Source organism: Urocampus carinirostris, chromosome 9, assembly GCF_059441175.1.
Source record: "Urocampus carinirostris isolate Australia breed hairy pipefish chromosome 9, RoL_Ucar_1.0, whole genome shotgun sequence".
In the NCBI taxonomy this organism is placed as follows: domain Eukaryota; kingdom Metazoa; phylum Chordata; class Actinopteri; order Syngnathiformes; family Syngnathidae; genus Urocampus; species Urocampus carinirostris.
In genome coordinates this window covers 26,550,101-26,568,072 of record NC_142357.1, presented here as the reverse complement: position 1 = coordinate 26,568,072, position 17,972 = coordinate 26,550,101, and the positions used below count along the sequence as shown (strand labels likewise).

General features: G+C 38.8%; 1 protein-coding gene across 1 annotated transcript; it reads left to right on the top strand.

Moving 5' to 3' along the window:
* Positions 1-3,539: 3,539 nt before the first annotated feature.
* kif3a (kinesin family member 3A) lies at positions 3,540-16,111 on the top strand. Its single transcript, XM_088343370.1, has 17 exons — positions 3,540-3,691; positions 4,075-4,348; positions 5,278-5,422; positions 5,534-5,618; positions 5,729-5,834; positions 6,092-6,231; positions 6,394-6,591; positions 6,831-7,005; positions 7,081-7,179; positions 7,945-8,101; positions 8,400-8,580; positions 9,426-9,536; positions 9,691-9,816; positions 10,279-10,332; positions 10,444-10,512; positions 10,611-10,741; positions 12,925-16,111. Exons 1-17 carry the CDS (start codon positions 3,686-3,688, stop codon positions 12,971-12,973), a joined length of 2,106 nt encoding a protein of 701 aa, XP_088199496.1. The 5' UTR covers positions 3,540-3,685; the 3' UTR covers positions 12,974-16,111.
* The last annotated feature ends 1,861 nt before the right edge of the window (positions 16,112-17,972 follow it).

The window sequence follows — 17,972 nt, the reverse complement described above, 5'->3', positions numbered from 1 at the left end:
GTTTTTGAAGGGTTTTACTTTAGCAATGCCCTGCTCATGAAAGCAATGCAAAAATTAAGAACACAAAAACAGTTCCAAATATTTATATATATATTTTTTGGTGAAAACAGCAAAGGAACAGCTTCTTGACAGCCATAATCACCCTGAATTACCATCCAAAGCGTCCACGAGAATGTAAAACTGCTACAATGTAAATGCACACATTTATTATATATCATTATTGTTGTTGGCTTTTTTTTTACGTTTTAATATTTGCTCATTTTAATATTTTTAATGGGTTTTACTTGCACTTGTATAATGAAAATACAGGCCCTTATTTTTTTGTATTTCTTTGTTTTTTTTTAGACATTTCATCACCAGGAATACAAACATAGAAGTATTTGAGCTCATACAATAGTAATACAGCATCCAGGGTGAGAGTCTAATATAAAAGAAACAAACGAATAAACCAATCCACTACACAGACAGATACAACAACATCAGCAAGTAAAGAAACTAAGAAAACAAACAGAAAAACAATAGTACCATAAATTTATTACTTCTCATTGTAAATAGTATCCATATACTTATCCCTCGTAGCATGCAGTTACTTATGTACATTTTCATTTGGGAGCTCAAATTTCCCACGGATTGTTACAACATGTGGATGTTCAAAATGGCAATGTGCTGTGATTTATATGTTATTGCATTTAGGAGCCAACCACATATTACACACAAAGTGTGCTATTAACATTATTTAGACGTATAGACATCCAATATAATTCATAATATTTGACTTATAACAAACCTGGTGTATTTAAATGCATTCCCAAGATTTTTGTATTTTTCTCTTTAGTGCAAATCAAAGACTTTCGTTGAGTGTCTCCAAAGTCCCAAATACATTGAGAATTATGATAATAATTTTGCCTGCAAACCACTGACTGCAGCCCCCATGACGCTGGTATTGCACACCGTGGTGCTTCACACGTGCAACAACTCTTTTGCAGTGCTTTGCAGATGTTTCTGCTATCTATTTTGTTGCAAAATCAAGTGTTGTGAACTTGAACTGTGTGTGTGTGCCTCTTGGCACAGCCAAAGCTCTTGTGGACGTTTTCACCCTGTGCTGCTTCAACTGATTGATTGGTGGTAAAGAAACGTCTGAATGATTCCCGTGAATAAGGTAAGCAATTCAAATAAAAACTTGTTCGACTCTCAACTATTATTGGTCAGCTGTTTGAATCCGAGGGGATTGTGACTTCTTTGGCAAAATGTATATAAAAGGTCAACTCAACCCAGCAACTATTGCCTCCCAACACTGACTTGGACCGGATGGACAGGAAATACCTAGCTGATGAAGCACTCCCCTTGGTTATAGAGGGAAGATTTTGTTCCTCTTGACACCTCGCACTATTCCCATGAGGAATTTGAACTGATTGCTTGGCAGAAGGGGGACTGAGGCAATAGGTTTCTGATGACAATGAACCGGGTGATGATGTGGAAGAAGAGGACATGGAGAAGGCTCTGGGTGACGGGAATGTGCAAGATGATGTGGAAGAAGACGTGAATGAACAAAACATTTGGCGATTCCAAAAATGAATAAAATGTGGTCTCCACGACACAAAGTGGCTCGTTCCTTTGAGCCCCAGACACTGCCGGACCCTGGGCCAACTTTGTATGTCATTGCCCACATCAGTAGCCCTGTCACCCAATTTCATTTATTTTTTACCAAGAAAATTATTGTCCACATAGTCACAACGACTAATTTACAGGGGGAGAGAACGATAACGCGCAGGACCATGCACACCGCACAGCAACTCTGTGCATACTTAGGTTTTCTCATTTTAGCTGGAATGTACAGGTCAAAAGACGAGTCTACAAAGAGCTTGTGGGAAAAGGAACTGGGTCGTCAGATGTTTGCTGCAACAATGTCCGTCTTCAAGTTTAGAGGGGCAATAAATAACATAATATACATATGTATATATATGTGTGATTGTAGTTAACATTTTGAGTGGTTTGAAACTTGAAATGACAAATATTCATAGATCACTGAGTTATAACATTTCAAGGTCACATTCAAATAGTGTACACTGACATGCAATGTGCGAGGTTTATAGGGAAACTGCTATTGTCAAAAAAATGGCATGTATTGAAAAATAAATGTGACCACTTTTTGACTTATACGAAACTCTATATAGGTCATATGGAATATTCACCTAAAACTGTATGTATATGTATATACAGTTCAGTTAGTTGTCTTTAGAATCATGTTTAGGGTTTGTACTGTCCTAAGGTTCAAGGGGGATGAATAGATAAGTGTAAAACGATGTGGATGGCTAGGTCTGATGCCACTGAACATTTTGAGGGGTTGTAAGTCCAAAAATATTCTTACATGGTTGAATTATCACACTTTAAATTCACGTCCAAATAATGTACTTTGACATGCATTGTGCAAGGTTTTAGGGAAAACTGCAATTGTAAAAAAAAATTGGCAGGTATCGGAAAAAATATTGTTACCGCTTTTTGACTATTTCAAAGCTCTAATTAGGCAATAGGAAATATTCACCTAAAAATGGTATGTAATTGTGCTTGGACTTGGTCCCTCATATCTTTCAGATTTAATTTCCCTCCATGTTCTGGTCCGGAGCCTTCGCTCTGGAAATGCTGGTCCACTAGTGATCCCAAGAGCCAAGAAGAGAACCGCACGTTCAAGAGCGTTCTCCATTCGGGCCCCGGTGCTGTGGGATACACTTCCCCCTGAGTTTCGATCTGCAACTTCAGTGGAACTGTTTTTAAATCAAGGCTTAAAACACACTTCTATTCTCTCGCTTATGAATGACCTATATTTCCTGTTGACAATATCTGTGTATTATTTGTTATTGCAACATCCATTTGGCCTGGTCATCCTGGAAGGGGGGATTACCTCTTGTGCAGTCCCTTCTTAAGGTTTCTTCATTTTCCTCATGTTGAGGTTTTTGAGTTTTTCCTTGCCCTCGTGTAGGTTTTTAGATTAGGGGATGGTGTAATAATAGTCTGTGGTTTGCAATAATCTGTGGTCTGTGCAGCCCTTTGAGTCTCATTGTGGTTAAGAGCTATACAAATAAACTTGACTTGTCTAAACAGTTCTGGTAGTTTTATTTATAGTTTCTCTCACAATGTGTAATATCCCAAAGGGCTGGGGGAGAGATAAATAAATGTAAAACTATATGCATCGATATGTCTGATGCCACTGAATATTTTAAGGGGTTGGAAGTTCAGAAATATTCTTAAATGGTTAAGTAATCACACTTTAAGTTCACGTCCAAAAAATGTACACAGGCATACATTGTCACCAAAACAAATGCATGCCACGAGGGTTAAATAGCAAGGCTTACCACTGGACTAATAAATCTATTGTGTCCTCTGCGTCAGTTTACCGTGTAAAAAACTAACAATACTAAGCATATTAGCAATTTTGTTCAAATTTCAGAATAAAATAATCAATTCCTAACGTGTTATAGCAGTCCGGATGAATTTCCATTTAAATCGCCCTACATCTCACGACGCATGCGCAGTCAGCATCAGCCAGTGGACGAACGTGAGCGTGATGTTATGGACTCAGCGTCGGCTCGCAAATCCCTCAAATAACCACTCTAATGTCCAAGGAGCATAAATATACCAATTATTTGAATCGCACATATACTCAAAACCGCGTTTCTGTTGCTTCACTATGCCGGTGAGTGGCTGCGCCTGTCAGTTTTTCGTGTTTTGTTCGCCCAAGGTTCCTCCCTCATATCCCGGTGATGTGATGCTAACCGGTTAGCTTATTAGCTTCCTCTGTTTACATGACTACACGAATTCGGCAATATTCACCTACTGCGTTTTCTCGCGTATTGTCTGTTTTAGAAATGAGTAGAACCACCTAGAATGCTTTTTATTCTCTTCTGCCATTGTGAAAGGGTGCTGTAATGTTTGTATCGTCATCCTTAGCAACCAAGCGACATCTAATCGAACCAAGCTACTCTTGCGGATTATCAATAAATCATTACTAAATGTTACCGATGTCAGTTTTTAATTGCAGTTGTGCGTCCTGCAATAAATGACCGTGATGTCTTTCAGAGCAATAAGCTTGATAAACCGGAGGTGAGTGATAACGTCAAGGTGGTGGTGAGATGTCGCCCGCTCAACCAGAAAGAGACGGCGATGTGCCACAAGCAGGCCGTGGCCGTGGACGAGAACCGCGGCACAATCACGGTCAGCAAGCTGGAGACACAGCAGGAACCGCCCAAAACGTTCACCTTCGACACGGTGTTTGGACCAGAAAGCAAACAACTGGATGTCTACAATCTCACGGCCAGGCCTATCGTAGACTCTGTGCTCGCAGGATACAATGGTATAATGAAGTTAAAAATCACTGTAATTTGATCTATTGATTTGCGTTGGGTTCTTTCTGTTCACTAGACCCTGTCGCTGATGTCACAAAAACTGCCGTCTAACGCTAAACTAAATGCTCTCCTCATCAAACTACAATCAACGGGAGTATCAACCTATCGTCAAGTTATATTTATTCATTAGTGTAGCCCTTAATCTAGAGAGCACCATTACAACATCCCATGAAACTTACATTAGGGCAAAGAAAAAAGAAAAAATCTCAGCATGAGGAAAATTAAGAAACTTTGAGAAGGGGTGGCACACTGGGTAATCCCCCTCCAGGATGACCAGGTTTTAATGGTTGTTGTTGGGGCTTTATGAATAGGTAATAACAGAATGTCCAGTTGACAGCTCCCTGCCCCAAAATCTTGACCGATGCAGCCGGTCCTAGATGATGGCGTACATTAGAACAAGTGCCGGTAAGATTGATCAGGATGCATCCTCGTCCTTCTACTTTAAGAACAGGAAAACAAAAGTATGCGGTCAACATCACTCATAAGCTACTGTAGCTAATATAATTGTGTCTTAAGCATAGATTTAGCATCAACTGGGAACACTAAAACTTAAAATTTTTCTTGGCTCTTGGAATCACTACTACACCCGACTTTTCCGAATGAAGGCTTCAAGCAGGTACATCGGGGGCATTAAATCAGAAAGATACAAGGGGGAAAGTCTGTTTAACAGAAATTTTAAATCACATCTTAGATTGTCCGGGAGCCACTGCAGGTCAGCTAGAATCTGGGTATTATGATTAAACTTTTTTTGGTCCTAGTCAAAAGCTTTGCTGCAGCATTTTGCATCTCTCCTCATTTGTTGTGAAATCCATTTTATGTGTATATATATTTTGTTGTGTCTTTGATTTCATCGTGTTACTATTTCTGTCCAATTCAGGTACCATCTTTGCCTATGGACAAACTGGAACTGGAAAGACCTTCACCATGGAAGGTGTGCGAGCAGTACCAGAGCTCAGAGGGATAATTCCTAACTCTTTTGCCCATATATTTGGTCACATTGCCAAGGCGGAGGGAGACACTAGGTACACAAACATTTTGGTTGTCTGTATAAGTAAGCTATTATTATTACACAATATAAACCTGAAAGCTGTCATTTTTGCATGGTACATATCAACATGTACATCCATCTACAGGTTTCTCGTTCATGTGTCATACCTTGAGATTTATAATGAAGAAGTGCGTGACCTTCTGGCCAAGGACCAGACGCAGAGACTAGAGGTATCATACATAAATAAAATGTCTTATGATACTTTCACGTTTTTTATGACGATAAAATATAATTATTGGTAATCACAATGATTGTGTTTTTTTGTTTGTTTTCATAATAGGTTAAAGAAAGGCCTGATGTTGGCGTGTATATCAAAGATCTTTCTGGGTATGTGGCGAACAATGCTGATGACATGGACCGGATCATGACTTTGGGCAACAAAAATCGTAAGAAGAAACTCAACAAGCTTCATATTAAAGCATGTTTGGTTATTCTTATGTAAAGATTTTTCCAGGAACTGATGTTGCAAAATGAAATCACCTAAATAATGAACTTGAATAGGACAGGAAATTAACTTTATTAACATGCTTTTATTTTGTACAGCAATAATCTTTTATCTCTTTTTTTTTTTTTTAATTGGATTTGTGTGCTGCATTATTATCGTCCCAATCGAACTACTCAAACTTGGTTTTCTTCTCAATAGGCTCTGTCGGTGCCACAAACATGAATGAACACAGCTCAAGATCACATGCCATCTTCACTATTACCATCGAGTGCAGCGAAAAGGGTGTAGATGGAAATCAACATATGCGCATGGGAAAACTTCATTTAGTGGATCTCGCCGTATGTAAAACATTACCTATTGTATATCACCTTAAATGATGAAAAACAACAGTATAATTGTGTATATGTTTTGCTTTAACATATGGAAAATAAAATCGTATTATATTGACTGTGAGAATGGCCTCTTACTTACTATTGTTATCTCTACACATCCTTTTAAAGGGTTCAGAAAGACAGGGAAAAACTGGAGCCACAGGCCAGAGGCTCAAAGAAGCAACAAAGATCAATCTCTCGCTATCTACTCTGGGAAATGTCATCTCTGCCCTAGTGGATGGCAAGAGCACCCACGTGCCCTACAGAAATTCCAAACTTACCCGCCTGTTGCAAGATTCGCTCGGAGGGAACTCGAAGACCTTGATGGTAAGGTCCTAAGTAGACATGGGCCAAACAATACACGGACAGTAACTTATATCTTCAAATAAAGAAATATGTATGTTTTTTTTTTAAATTGTTTTCTGCTCAATGTTATCATAGGATCAGAGTCTAATAATGGCCCATGCCAAATTCTGAGTTTGTTGTTACCACACACTCCAGAAAGTCAATTAACAAAAGTTGGTGACACTTCTTGCAAGTTGACAATCTTACTTGTTGCCAACCAGTGTGCAAACATAGGTCCCGCGGACTACAACTACGACGAGACCATCAGTACCCTGCGCTATGCCAACAGAGCCAAAAACATCAAAAACAAAGCCAGAATCAACGAGGACCCTAAGGAAGCTCTGCTGCGTAAATTTCAGAAGGAAATTGAAGATCTCAAGAAGAAACTAGAGGAAGGTAATTTTACACAGACCACAGAAATGATAAAGTATTTGAATTATAAACTTACGATTTTCAATAATGCTTCGTCAGGTGAGGAGATGTCTGGCTCAGAGGGTAGCGGTTCTGATGAACTGGATGAAGGGGACGAAGATGGTGGGGATGCTGGACAAGGACGAAAGAGACGAAGAGGTAACAATTTTGGAATATATTTAACAATTTAATATATTTTATAAATCCTTGTCTAAATCATATTTATCAGTAGTTTTTTTTCTGCTCTACAAATTGAGATCTATTCAGTACTTAATTTACAAGAGATGTCAGGATATTTTTAAGACGGCTCACACTATTTTTATGTAATGCACTACAGTAGACTAAGTTCTGCTGCTAGCAGTTAACTTGCCAACAACACATATCCAATCTCTTTTCAATGTTCTGAGGATTTGTCTTTAACAGATGACCACAATTATTTGTGACAAATGACATAATCACTCAATGATTTCTATTTATATTCTTCCCTTATACAGATCATGACCCAGCTTGGCATTACACATACACTCTTTCAGACATTCACCATCTTGTTTCATTTGTTTAATTATGTGGTCTTTGTCTTTGCTGTAGTAGTATTTGTGTCTAACAATCATGTGTTCTTTCTCTTTCTCTTCCGTCTGCCATTTTCTATTTCCAACTCTTGTTTCCTCAAGAAGAAAGAGGTCGGTGTAATAGTGTTCATGATTTTTTTTATCCTGTGGTGATGGTTCTCTTTTATGTACAGAAAGCGTGGGCTACATATATTTCCGGTATTTTTTTCATGTAGTTGTTAATTCACCGGTGTTGCGTTATTTCTGTCCGAGCATCATGTCCTTCTTCTGTATTGTCTATTTTCATAGCCATGGAGCCACTAAATTATAAGATCCAGCAAAATATCATTTAACATTAGCCCTATTGGTTTTTCAGGCAAAAAGAAGGTTTCACCTGAGAAGATGGTGGAAATGCAGGCAAGGATTGAAGAAGAGAAAAAAGCCCTCGAGGCTAAGTTGGATATGGAGGAAGAGGAGAGAAACAAAGCAAAAGCTGAACTGGAAAAGAGGGAAAAGGATCTCCTCAAAGCTCAGTGAGTGAGCCGGAAGGATAACACTTCTTTCTTTACATCACCTTAAATCAATTTTACTGAAATATGTTTTTCATAAAGTACATACGGTTAAGAGGTAATCAAGATAGTGTTTTTGTTAACTGCACTCCTAACACAACAGTTTAAGAGACCTTGTTGTTGGAGCCTATTTCTGTCAACTGCAAGCTTTACCCGTGTATTCAGTAAGAGGACTACATAAAATAGTATCCTGTCTTTTCCGTCAGATTTAATTGTATTCTATCACGTTTTTAATCTCATACTTACACATTTTTACCTATAGGCAGGAGCACCATCTTCTGCGGGAGAAGTTGTCAGCCTTAGAGAAAAAAGTAATTGTGGGGGGTGTTGACCTCCTAGCAAAGGCTGAGGAGCAGGAGAAGCTCCTTGAGGAGTCCAACAGTGAATTGGAAGAGCGCCGCCGAAGGGCGGAGCGCCTTTGCAAAGAACTGGAGGAGAAGGAGGTAAATGCATTTTCTAGAAATATTCCGATTAACACATTAATATGGTATTGAGTGATCTAAAGGATTCATTCTTAAGTACAGGTAGACCAAGGATCTCCACCCTTTTTCAAACTGAAAGCTATAATTTGTGACTAATTAGCTCAAAGTGCACCCAGTTTTCTATGCATTTCTGGAATAACAACTGATCACGTTCTTGATCAGTTAATTGTTTGACGTATAGTCAAATAGACTCAGTCACTAACTTATTAGAAAATCACAATGTCCCAAAACTGGTGAGCCATTTTCAGAATAGGCCTGTGGGCACCGTATTGCTCGTAGGCACCCTGATGGAGACACCTGATGTACACATTACTTGGTGGTGGTTGAGCACCTGCCCCTTTGCTCTCCGTTTGAAATGGTTTGTTTTTGGAGAGTTCCTTTTTAAAAAGAAATGATACAAGATTACTGAGATAATAACAGGCAGCTTTTTTTCCCTAATTTTCCTCTTTTAAATCAAATGAACATGGAAAAAGTGACGATAGGTAGTTGACATTTTCCAGGGACATTCAAAAAAAGTGCTGATGTCTTAACGGCACTGTATTCTTTTCTAAACTGCAGCCGGAAGTTTTTTTACGGATGCAACGTAGGAAACCTATCATTTTTTTGATCCAATGCCAAGTTGTCAGCCTATCATCCTCCCCGCCCCCTAAACGATTGCCCCAAAAATAAATGATAATATATATCAACATTGCACAATGAAAAAAAAATACTAGTCCTACTTGTCAGTCTTTTCCTTCCTGCTGTACAACGTACCCCATGCAAATGTACTTAATGTACTATCTGCTTGGATTTGTGTGTAAAAACAGCAAGAACGCTTGGACATAGAGGAGAAATACACAAGTCTCCAAGAGGAGGCCCAAGGGAAGACCAAGAAACTAAAAAAAGTGTTTACCATGCTAATTGCTGCCAAATCTGAGGTAAGTGACTTTGGCGGTTCTGCATGTTCAGCTGTAGTTTAATTAGATGTTGAGTTAACATATGCTAACCAAGGATGGCGCTTGTCTTCTTGAAAGTTGAACACTGTCGGACATACAAAGTCAAAGCACTCTATGTGCCCGTTTTGTTTATTAGTTGGCAGACCTGCAGAAAGAGCATCACCGAGAGATTGAGGGCCTCCTGGAGAACATTCGCCAGCTGAGCCGGGAACTGCGACTCCAAATGCTGATCATAGACAATTTTATTCCTCAAGAATACCAGGTCTGCAGTTACATTTCAATTGGGTTGAAACCTCACAAAATTAACCTGCTTCTATAAGTGATAGACAGATACTTTATTCATCCCCGTAGGGAAATTCACACTTCCAGCACTATCCTTGTGTTGAAAATAAAACAATAAAAAAGTAAAAGGAATATAATACATAAATACCCAATGTAACGTGAATAACGTGAAAGTGCATTGTCTATATTATATTTGTATGGTTTAGGTCAATGGTGCCAAAACATATATAGACTGTGGGCCGGTCCAGACCCGCCGATGGATTTAATCTGACGCCTGTCAGAGGGTTTTCTTTCTACCATGTGGCCCCTAAGCTGCAATTAATTTGACACCCCTGGTTTAGGTCATCAACAGGAATTGATTTTTGATGTTGTAATGTATACAGTATATGTCCACAACTACAATGTAGATGTAGCTTTTATGGTTTTTCTTTTGTCTCCTTAGGAGATGATTGAGAACTATGTGCACTGGAATGAAGACATTGGAGAATGGCAGCTGGTAATTGTATTCACTATTAACATTTTTAGTACTTAGCTAACAATCACCAGAAGTAAAAGATTATTGGGTTTAAAGAAATGTATTGTCTATAATTTTGCTTCTTTTTGTCAGAAATGTGTGGCCTTCACTGGCAACAATATGAGAAAACAGACACCTGCACCAGGCAAAAAAGAAAAAGATGTAAGTCTTTCTGACATGCTTGTCCTGCTGAAGTTGAAAAATATTAAAATATTGCCCAGTTTATTCCTATCACTGAGCTGGACTTTGTCATTCCATAGCCTTTTGAGGTGGACCTCTCATATGTGTATATGGCTTATACGGAGGAGAGCATGCAACAGTCACTGATGAAGCTAGAGAGGCCCAAAACCTCGAAAAGTAGCAAGAGTGGCCGGCCCAAGACTGGTCGCAGGTAATCAATATGCTGAGCACAGTTGAAAAGTTATTTTAGATTTAAACTAGTAATTACTGTTCTTTTTTTGGATGTTTACAGTTTTTAAAGGGCGGGCCGAGTGTTTTAGTGTATTAGTAATAACAAAACCTTATAGTAGAGAGAACCTAAGTAGCCCGTGGACCGGTTGGGTATAAGATTTGATAGGGCGGCATTTGCTCAGGAGGTAGAGCGCTCGTCTTTGGATCAAGAAGTCGCAGGCTCCTCCATGTTTGATGTCATAGTGCCGAAGTGTCCTTGGGCAAGACGCCAAATTTCGAATGACCCCGATAGCAGGTAGTTACTATGCATGGATAACATTGCTATTGGTTAATTAGTGTGTAAAAGGGAAAAGTGTGAAGCACATTGTAAATCTCTTTGGGAGGTCTTTATTGACTTGTAAAGCGCTATATAAATGCAAACCATTTACATTTCTAAATGGCACAAAAAATCCTCGATACGATTAGTTTCTCCAAATATATAATTAACTCTAAAATGATTTTCAAAATTAGCCAATAATTTTTACATGTAAATCACTCCGTCCCCTCAGATTAATGTTTTAGTGAATGACATGCCTCTTTTAGCACTACTTGAAATAATAAACTGTTAATAACATAATAGTAACATATTAACAACATAGTAATAACGGAATGTTATTTAATAAACGCATAACAAACTGGTAGCCTGTTGCGCTAATGCGTAGCAAAAAACTATCTACCTGCTTCAAAAGGTTAGTGACCCCTGTTCCATAGTGTGTAAATTATACAAAAGTAAGAATTATCAAATTTAATACATGTTGCACACCCTTGAAAAGTGGTTAACCCGAGAGCGCAATATTTTGGTCAAGAGTAAAATTATTAATTTGTCTTTAGCACAGAACCCCCCCCCCCTTTTTTTTTTTTTTCCCCCCCTGTGAGCTGATTTGTGCTACTTTACATGGATCACACGGCAAATTGGGTTTGCTGTTAAAAAACAAAACACTAAATGAATGCAATTTTTTTTTAAATCCATTTTTGGGTAATACGTATTTTTAACACTCATAGTGTTGTATATTCGTAGAGTTCATAGTATGGGTAAGTGAAACTCGGGATGAAAGCCATTTTTACTAGTTTGTAGTGCAGAAGTAGTGGGAAATGGAATGAGAGGAAGGTCCAAATATGGTTGGATGGATGGGGTAAAACACGCTCTGGGTGTGAGGTTGGTTAATCAAATGGATGCAAGAGTGTGTGCTAGGGATAGATGTGAATGGCGAAGGATAGTTAAGAATGACTGATATCGATGCATATGATGCGGAGGGGCTAAACTAGTGTATGCTGTCGAATCTCTCTGCTGGTGAAGGGTTGCGTGGCACAGCTATCACCCCTTGTGCTGTGGGCTTAATGTTCTTTGTCAGGTTGGGAAAAGTGAAGGGGAATGAAAGTTTGGTGACTCTATCAACCTCCTACTAGGGGGATTTAGTTTCAAAGCCACACCACAGAGGTATGGTTTCTATTCTGCACCAACTGCTCAAATCACCTACTCCTGAATTTGAACAATGGCAAACCCCCAACCAGGGCTTCATTCTTTTCTTAATGCTCGATGGTTAGCAAAGGACTCGAAAGGTTGGCACCAACAGGCTGTACTTGCTCAAGGCACACTACAGGAAATCGTGCTCCTACCACCCTAGTGGTTAAAGGGATCCAACCAACCATATAGATAGAAATGCAAAGTCCATTACCAGACAAGCAGCCTTTGAGCCTTTAACATGTCGCAAAAGCAAAGGACGTGACATCATTGCCTCAAAGTTTGTTTTTCAAGGAAAATGAAAGTCACGAGTGATTCAATGTGCATTGTATGTCAATGCTAAGATCTGTCTTATTTCTGAAATGCAGGATGAGCTTTACACCGAAAAACAGCAGCGACCAAATGATGATGGTGCTGTATCTGAGTCAGTTTAGGAGCCTTCCCCTACTAATGGTGGTTAAGGGATCCGTGAACTGTAAAATACGAGATAATAGTCCCCGAACCCACATTAATATTAAATAATGGCCTTCAATTTGGTTACTTTGCTAATCTCTAGGTTGTACAGTGAAAGGTTTGTGCTGATATCAGGTTTGAATCTCCCATTCTGAAAAGCAGCCTTCCTCTTAGCGTGTTAACTCTTATCTGGTCTTGCCTCTTCACAGGAAAAGGTCTGCGAAAGCCGAAGCAACTGCAGACTCTCCTCTCCAGTGAAGACATGGGCGACTTTAGGTGAAGAAATACTGATGATCTTTACTTAAAAGGTCTGCATACACTGTAAAGCCGAGACAGGTTAAATGTGACTTAGCTGTTACCTACCAATTGGGAGTATTACAGATTCCTCAGCGTCACTGTAAATTTGAAATGCATTTCAGCAGCAGTGGCCCCACTTCATGTTCGCTCTGCCTTAAATAAAACGAAAATCAGGACTGTTTTAGAATCAGAGCAGAATGATGTTCCATATTTTCTGCAGTATAAGGCATACAGGACTATTAGGCGCACCCCCAAAAAACGTTCTAATGATATATTTTTATCATATAAGGCGCACTGGACTATAATTCACATGGAATAAAAACAACTGTGGGGGTTAGATAGATAGATAGATAGATGCTTTATTTGTTTACTGATCAGTCAGAATGTATAACTGATAACAATTGCATAACATTGGGTGCAACAGGAATCAAACCCAGATTGCTATCCACTAAACCAATAAAGCCACAGATACAAGAAAAGGCATTAGGTCTAATTTCATTATCACACTATTTTTAGTCACCGTACCAATTTTTTAATGTTATTATTGGGCCGGGCCGCAAGAGTATTGTCAGACATCAAACCGGTTTGTGGTACAACTAACTCGCAAAGTCTTTACAGAGCGCTTGAGATTATGAACTGAGTGACGTGAAAAGGCATTGTGGGAAGTAATTCAGTCCCCTGAAATATTGAAATAAATGCATGGCTGTACGTATTTAAAACGTTAGCCATTTACAATGCTTAGTTTGAGCTGAAGAACAGTGAAAGTTGTCGATACATCCGAAGATGCCCATACTTTATTCACCTGAGATCCGATCTTCAACCTCAGTGGAAATGTTTAAATCTAAACTTAAAACTCACTTCTACTCCATAGCATATGAATAACCTACTCTTCTCGTCGGCTGAAAAATAGTCTGTGTAATATAGTGTAATAATCTGTGAAGCCCTTTGAGACTCTTCGTGATTTAGGGCTATACAAATAAAAATGACTTGACTTGACTTTTGGTGAATGTATCTTTAGCCTGGAGGATTTGACTTTATCAGGTGTTTAGCAAGATCTTAAGGTGCTTCGACCCTGAACCACGACACCCTCCCATTGCTGGCACTGCTGGCCCGCAAGTGGCAGCGGCCAAATCACTGCCCAGCTGCTCCTCCTGGCTTTTAGCTAAGCTCCTCCCTCCTGCTTCATAACTTGCAATAGGCTCTTTCTATTGCTTCCCCCATCCTGCGAGCTGCTATCTTTTTCTCCCTTCCTGTCACTCCCATGGTCTGAGAATCTTCCACACTGACTGGGCAGGGAATCCTCTACATCCGACTTCGACCTGGAACGACCAAGCCTGCCATCCTTTCCGCCTGCAATCATGCAGGCGCTCCTGGTAGATGGCTATCTTTCTTTCGCACGCCTGCTCACAACCATCTTTCCATGTGACTGTCAGTTATATCAGGATGATCTTCTTTGCCTCTTCAGACCACATCTGGCCTTTGGGTCGTCTGGAAAACCTAGAGTAATAGCAGTCTTCCCCCAAGGTCTGCCTTCATTTACCATGATCAGGACTTTTCTAGCAGGTTATTAGTGGTTTGTCCTTCTCGAACAAATTTAATAAATGGCATTGTTTTCTCGTGTGGTTGCCGTTTCTTGCATCACTCCTGCTCTAAGGTGTCATGAGAACCTTATCGTTGCGCCACCTGTATCTTCCTTGGGTGAGTGATACTTCACACCCTGAGATGGTGTGTGCCATGGTGCCCTTTTCTCCACAAAGGGTCCTCTTTTAAGTCCCACTTTTTCACGTTCGATGGTGTCTACAGTATGTCCTAAACTGATCTTAGCAGGAAAGAGATGCGGAACCATAGATCTCTCCATGTGATATTCCTCTTAGGTAGGTCCCATTTGTTCCATGCTCCCTGGGAAGCTCTCCTCTGCTTTTGCCCTGCGACCTTCCTCCTCCAAGCTTCGTTCACCCTCCTGGATCATCAGGACTTGGTTCCTGCCTTTCTCCACTGCTGGGTGTGGAATATCATTTCTACCCTCACATATCTGGTACTGTGACTAAAAACAGTGTGATAATGAGATAAGACCTAATGCCTGTCATGTTTTGTCTGTATGGTCTTGTTTAGTCATCTAGTGGTTTAGTGGATTTACGGCGCCCTCCCCACCGCAATCTGGGATCTGTTCACGTTGCAATTAATGTTATGCACTTATGAACCACCATCAACGTCCCCAGCGGCCTGGTTGTTAGGATTCTGCGGTCTTGCTTTTGTTATCTGGATTGATCCCTGTTGTCATCATAGTTATCCAATTGTGGTCAGCAGTAATTAGCCGGTAATTAATAATTACACAACGATGGTAATTATTTTTAATGTTACCAGATTATAAAGCACACGTTCAAAGTTCTGGCTAATTTGGGGGTTTTGGTTGCGCCTTATAGGATGTAAAATACTGTATTTTTCTGCAGCAGTTATACATATTTCTTCAAATTATTTTTGGTCCTGCTCATTTCAAACCCTGTTTTGTGTGGGAAAGGAATCTGTCGGACTGTAAAATACATTCGGACCAGTACTGCTCATATACTGCAAAAAATTGATATTGCTGCGCGCTCAAATTCACATTTCCAGTTAAACATGTGGATAAAATGTGAATATTCTCCTCGATCAATATGCTCAGCTAGTTGTTTTTACACCGCTGTGGTGAAGCCAGACAGCAATTGTTACAGTGATGGAAGCGTGTTGATTTACACGAAAAAAGCCCACATTTCTTTTTTAAAGGGGGATGAAGTCGTGATTTAGGCTGAAGTGAGCTTTTCTCGTATTCTTTCGTGGGTCAGAACCTGGGAGCCTGCATGCCAGCCAGCTCTCATTCGTGCCACTTGTATATCTTTTTATTTTAAAAAGTTACATCTGTAATATTGAGATGCACCATAAAATATTTAACTGTATGCCTTAGTATAATTCACTTGAATGAGGCTCTGTGAAAGGTCATGTTAATTTCACGTTTGTGTGTTTCATAGTGGAGGCAAAGTAAGCTTTCGTATTAATGATATATGTCAAGTGTTTACATTCACTCTGGATATTTTATTTATTAAATTATTTTACACGTTTACCTCACATCCTTGTGGCTCATTTTCATTTGACTGTATAGAACACTTAATGTTGACATGGATGAAATCTGTTATTATTATTTTTGTGTGCGTGCGTGCGTTTGCGTGCGCGCAAACTATATATTAAGAGGTAAATATACACATATAAATTCACATTCCCATTTTGAAACTAAATGTATATTATATATATCAGTGTCTGAAATAACGTCTCTGCCCCGGTGGCCGACAACTTTTTCAAGGGAAAACAATTTTTTTTATTATTATTTATTTTTTGATATATCAAATCAAACGTTTGCTTTATTCTGATTTCGAAATTTTCATTAGGTTTGGAAATGTCAGAATTTTGGTTCGTTTTGCAATTTGCATACTCGGCAGCCAATCAGAAGCCTGCACCGAATAACTCCGTGCTTCCGGACTTTCCAGAGCGTCCCGACCGTGCATTTGCATATAGTTTTCCAAAGTACATGCACAGAGAACAGATAAGATAAGTGGTCAGGAATCAAGCTAAAACCTCAGCCCCAGAAGAAATATTCAAAAGAGGCTAACAAAATTGATGACGCTCCAAAACGTAAACGTACATTAAAAACATCGTGGAAAGAGGAGTTCACGTTGCTTGTAGCAGACGTTGCAACGCAAAAATTGCATGAATGAAGATGAGTAAACACAGGTACATACTGATGGCAGATGGAAAACAGCGATGTCATATACATGAAATGAATGTTATAAGTAGATTTACGATAAACTTAAATTTAAAGTGTTGTTCTGTTACATATTCTGATAATCTATCCTTAACCATTTGCAACAATGTGTTTTTTTGCGATTAGTCTTTTTGTGTTTCAAGTTGTGAAAAATGGGGCAGGCAACTTTATGGCTGGGTAGGCAACTTTTCAGAGTTGTCTGCCTGGTGTCCTGTAACTTTTTGTCATGAGTTTCAGACACTATATATTTATAATCTAATATAAACATTCAATGGTGACTTCACTGAATTTTATTGTGTGTTGAGTGCCTTAGAAAATTCTGACACGTTATCAGGAAAAGCCTTCAAGAACATCTGAGCTTATTCTGTCCCGTAGTATATTAGATTCGAATCACTTAGACTACCCCAAGCACACTTTTTTTTCAAATCACTTAAGGTTGTATGACTTAATGGTGGAGGAGTGTAAATGTTAATGCTAAATGTTTCATTTCATTTTTGCTAATTGACCATAAAGTAAAGAAAAAAAATCAGACCTAGTTCTGCAATTTTTATTAGAAGGTACCTAACATTTTTCAAATAAATTAACATTAACACTTCAACAATCAAGTGCAAAAATAAATACGTTTTATAAATAATTTACAATCCAGACCCATGTGTAACACCATAACCTTAAAAGCCATATTTTTTACTTCTCTGTACACAACATTTTCAACTTCTTTTAAATCCAGTACAATAACTATGCTCTTATACCCAATATTTAAACATAAAAGTATTTTTCAAATATAGACTTTTGGGAAACCTTGTTCTTGCAATGTAAACAATTTTAGTAATTTTAGTAAGGTTATTTTCTTGACTTCTTACTCAGTTTATCTGTTTTATTTCCAGAAAAGTCTGAACAAAATGTCATTTTTATACCCTTGGTGCTGATAAACATGTGAACATAAAACAATTTGTCACCCTAGATAATTTGACATTCAAAAAAATAAATAGTATTTTGAGGATTTTTCAAATATTTGAAAATACTTCAACAGTTATGACTTTACAACAGCTGCAATGCACATTTTGCAATTTCCCCCAACAATCTGCATAGGGGATATTTTGTGTTCTTTTTCAGGTGAAATATCTTAACTCCATTCTGGAACACAATATGTAGATGAGTTTAGTACATATA

Excerpts from the sequence above, each read along its gene's own strand:
- kif3a (XM_088343370.1), top strand. Across the intron at positions 5,619-5,728 it reads ACCAGACGCAGAGACTAGAG|GTTAAAGAAAGGCCTGATGT; the intron begins GTATCATACATA and ends TTTTCATAATAG. Across the intron at positions 9,537-9,690 it reads TAATTGCTGCCAAATCTGAG|TTGGCAGACCTGCAGAAAGA; the intron begins GTAAGTGACTTT and ends TTTGTTTATTAG.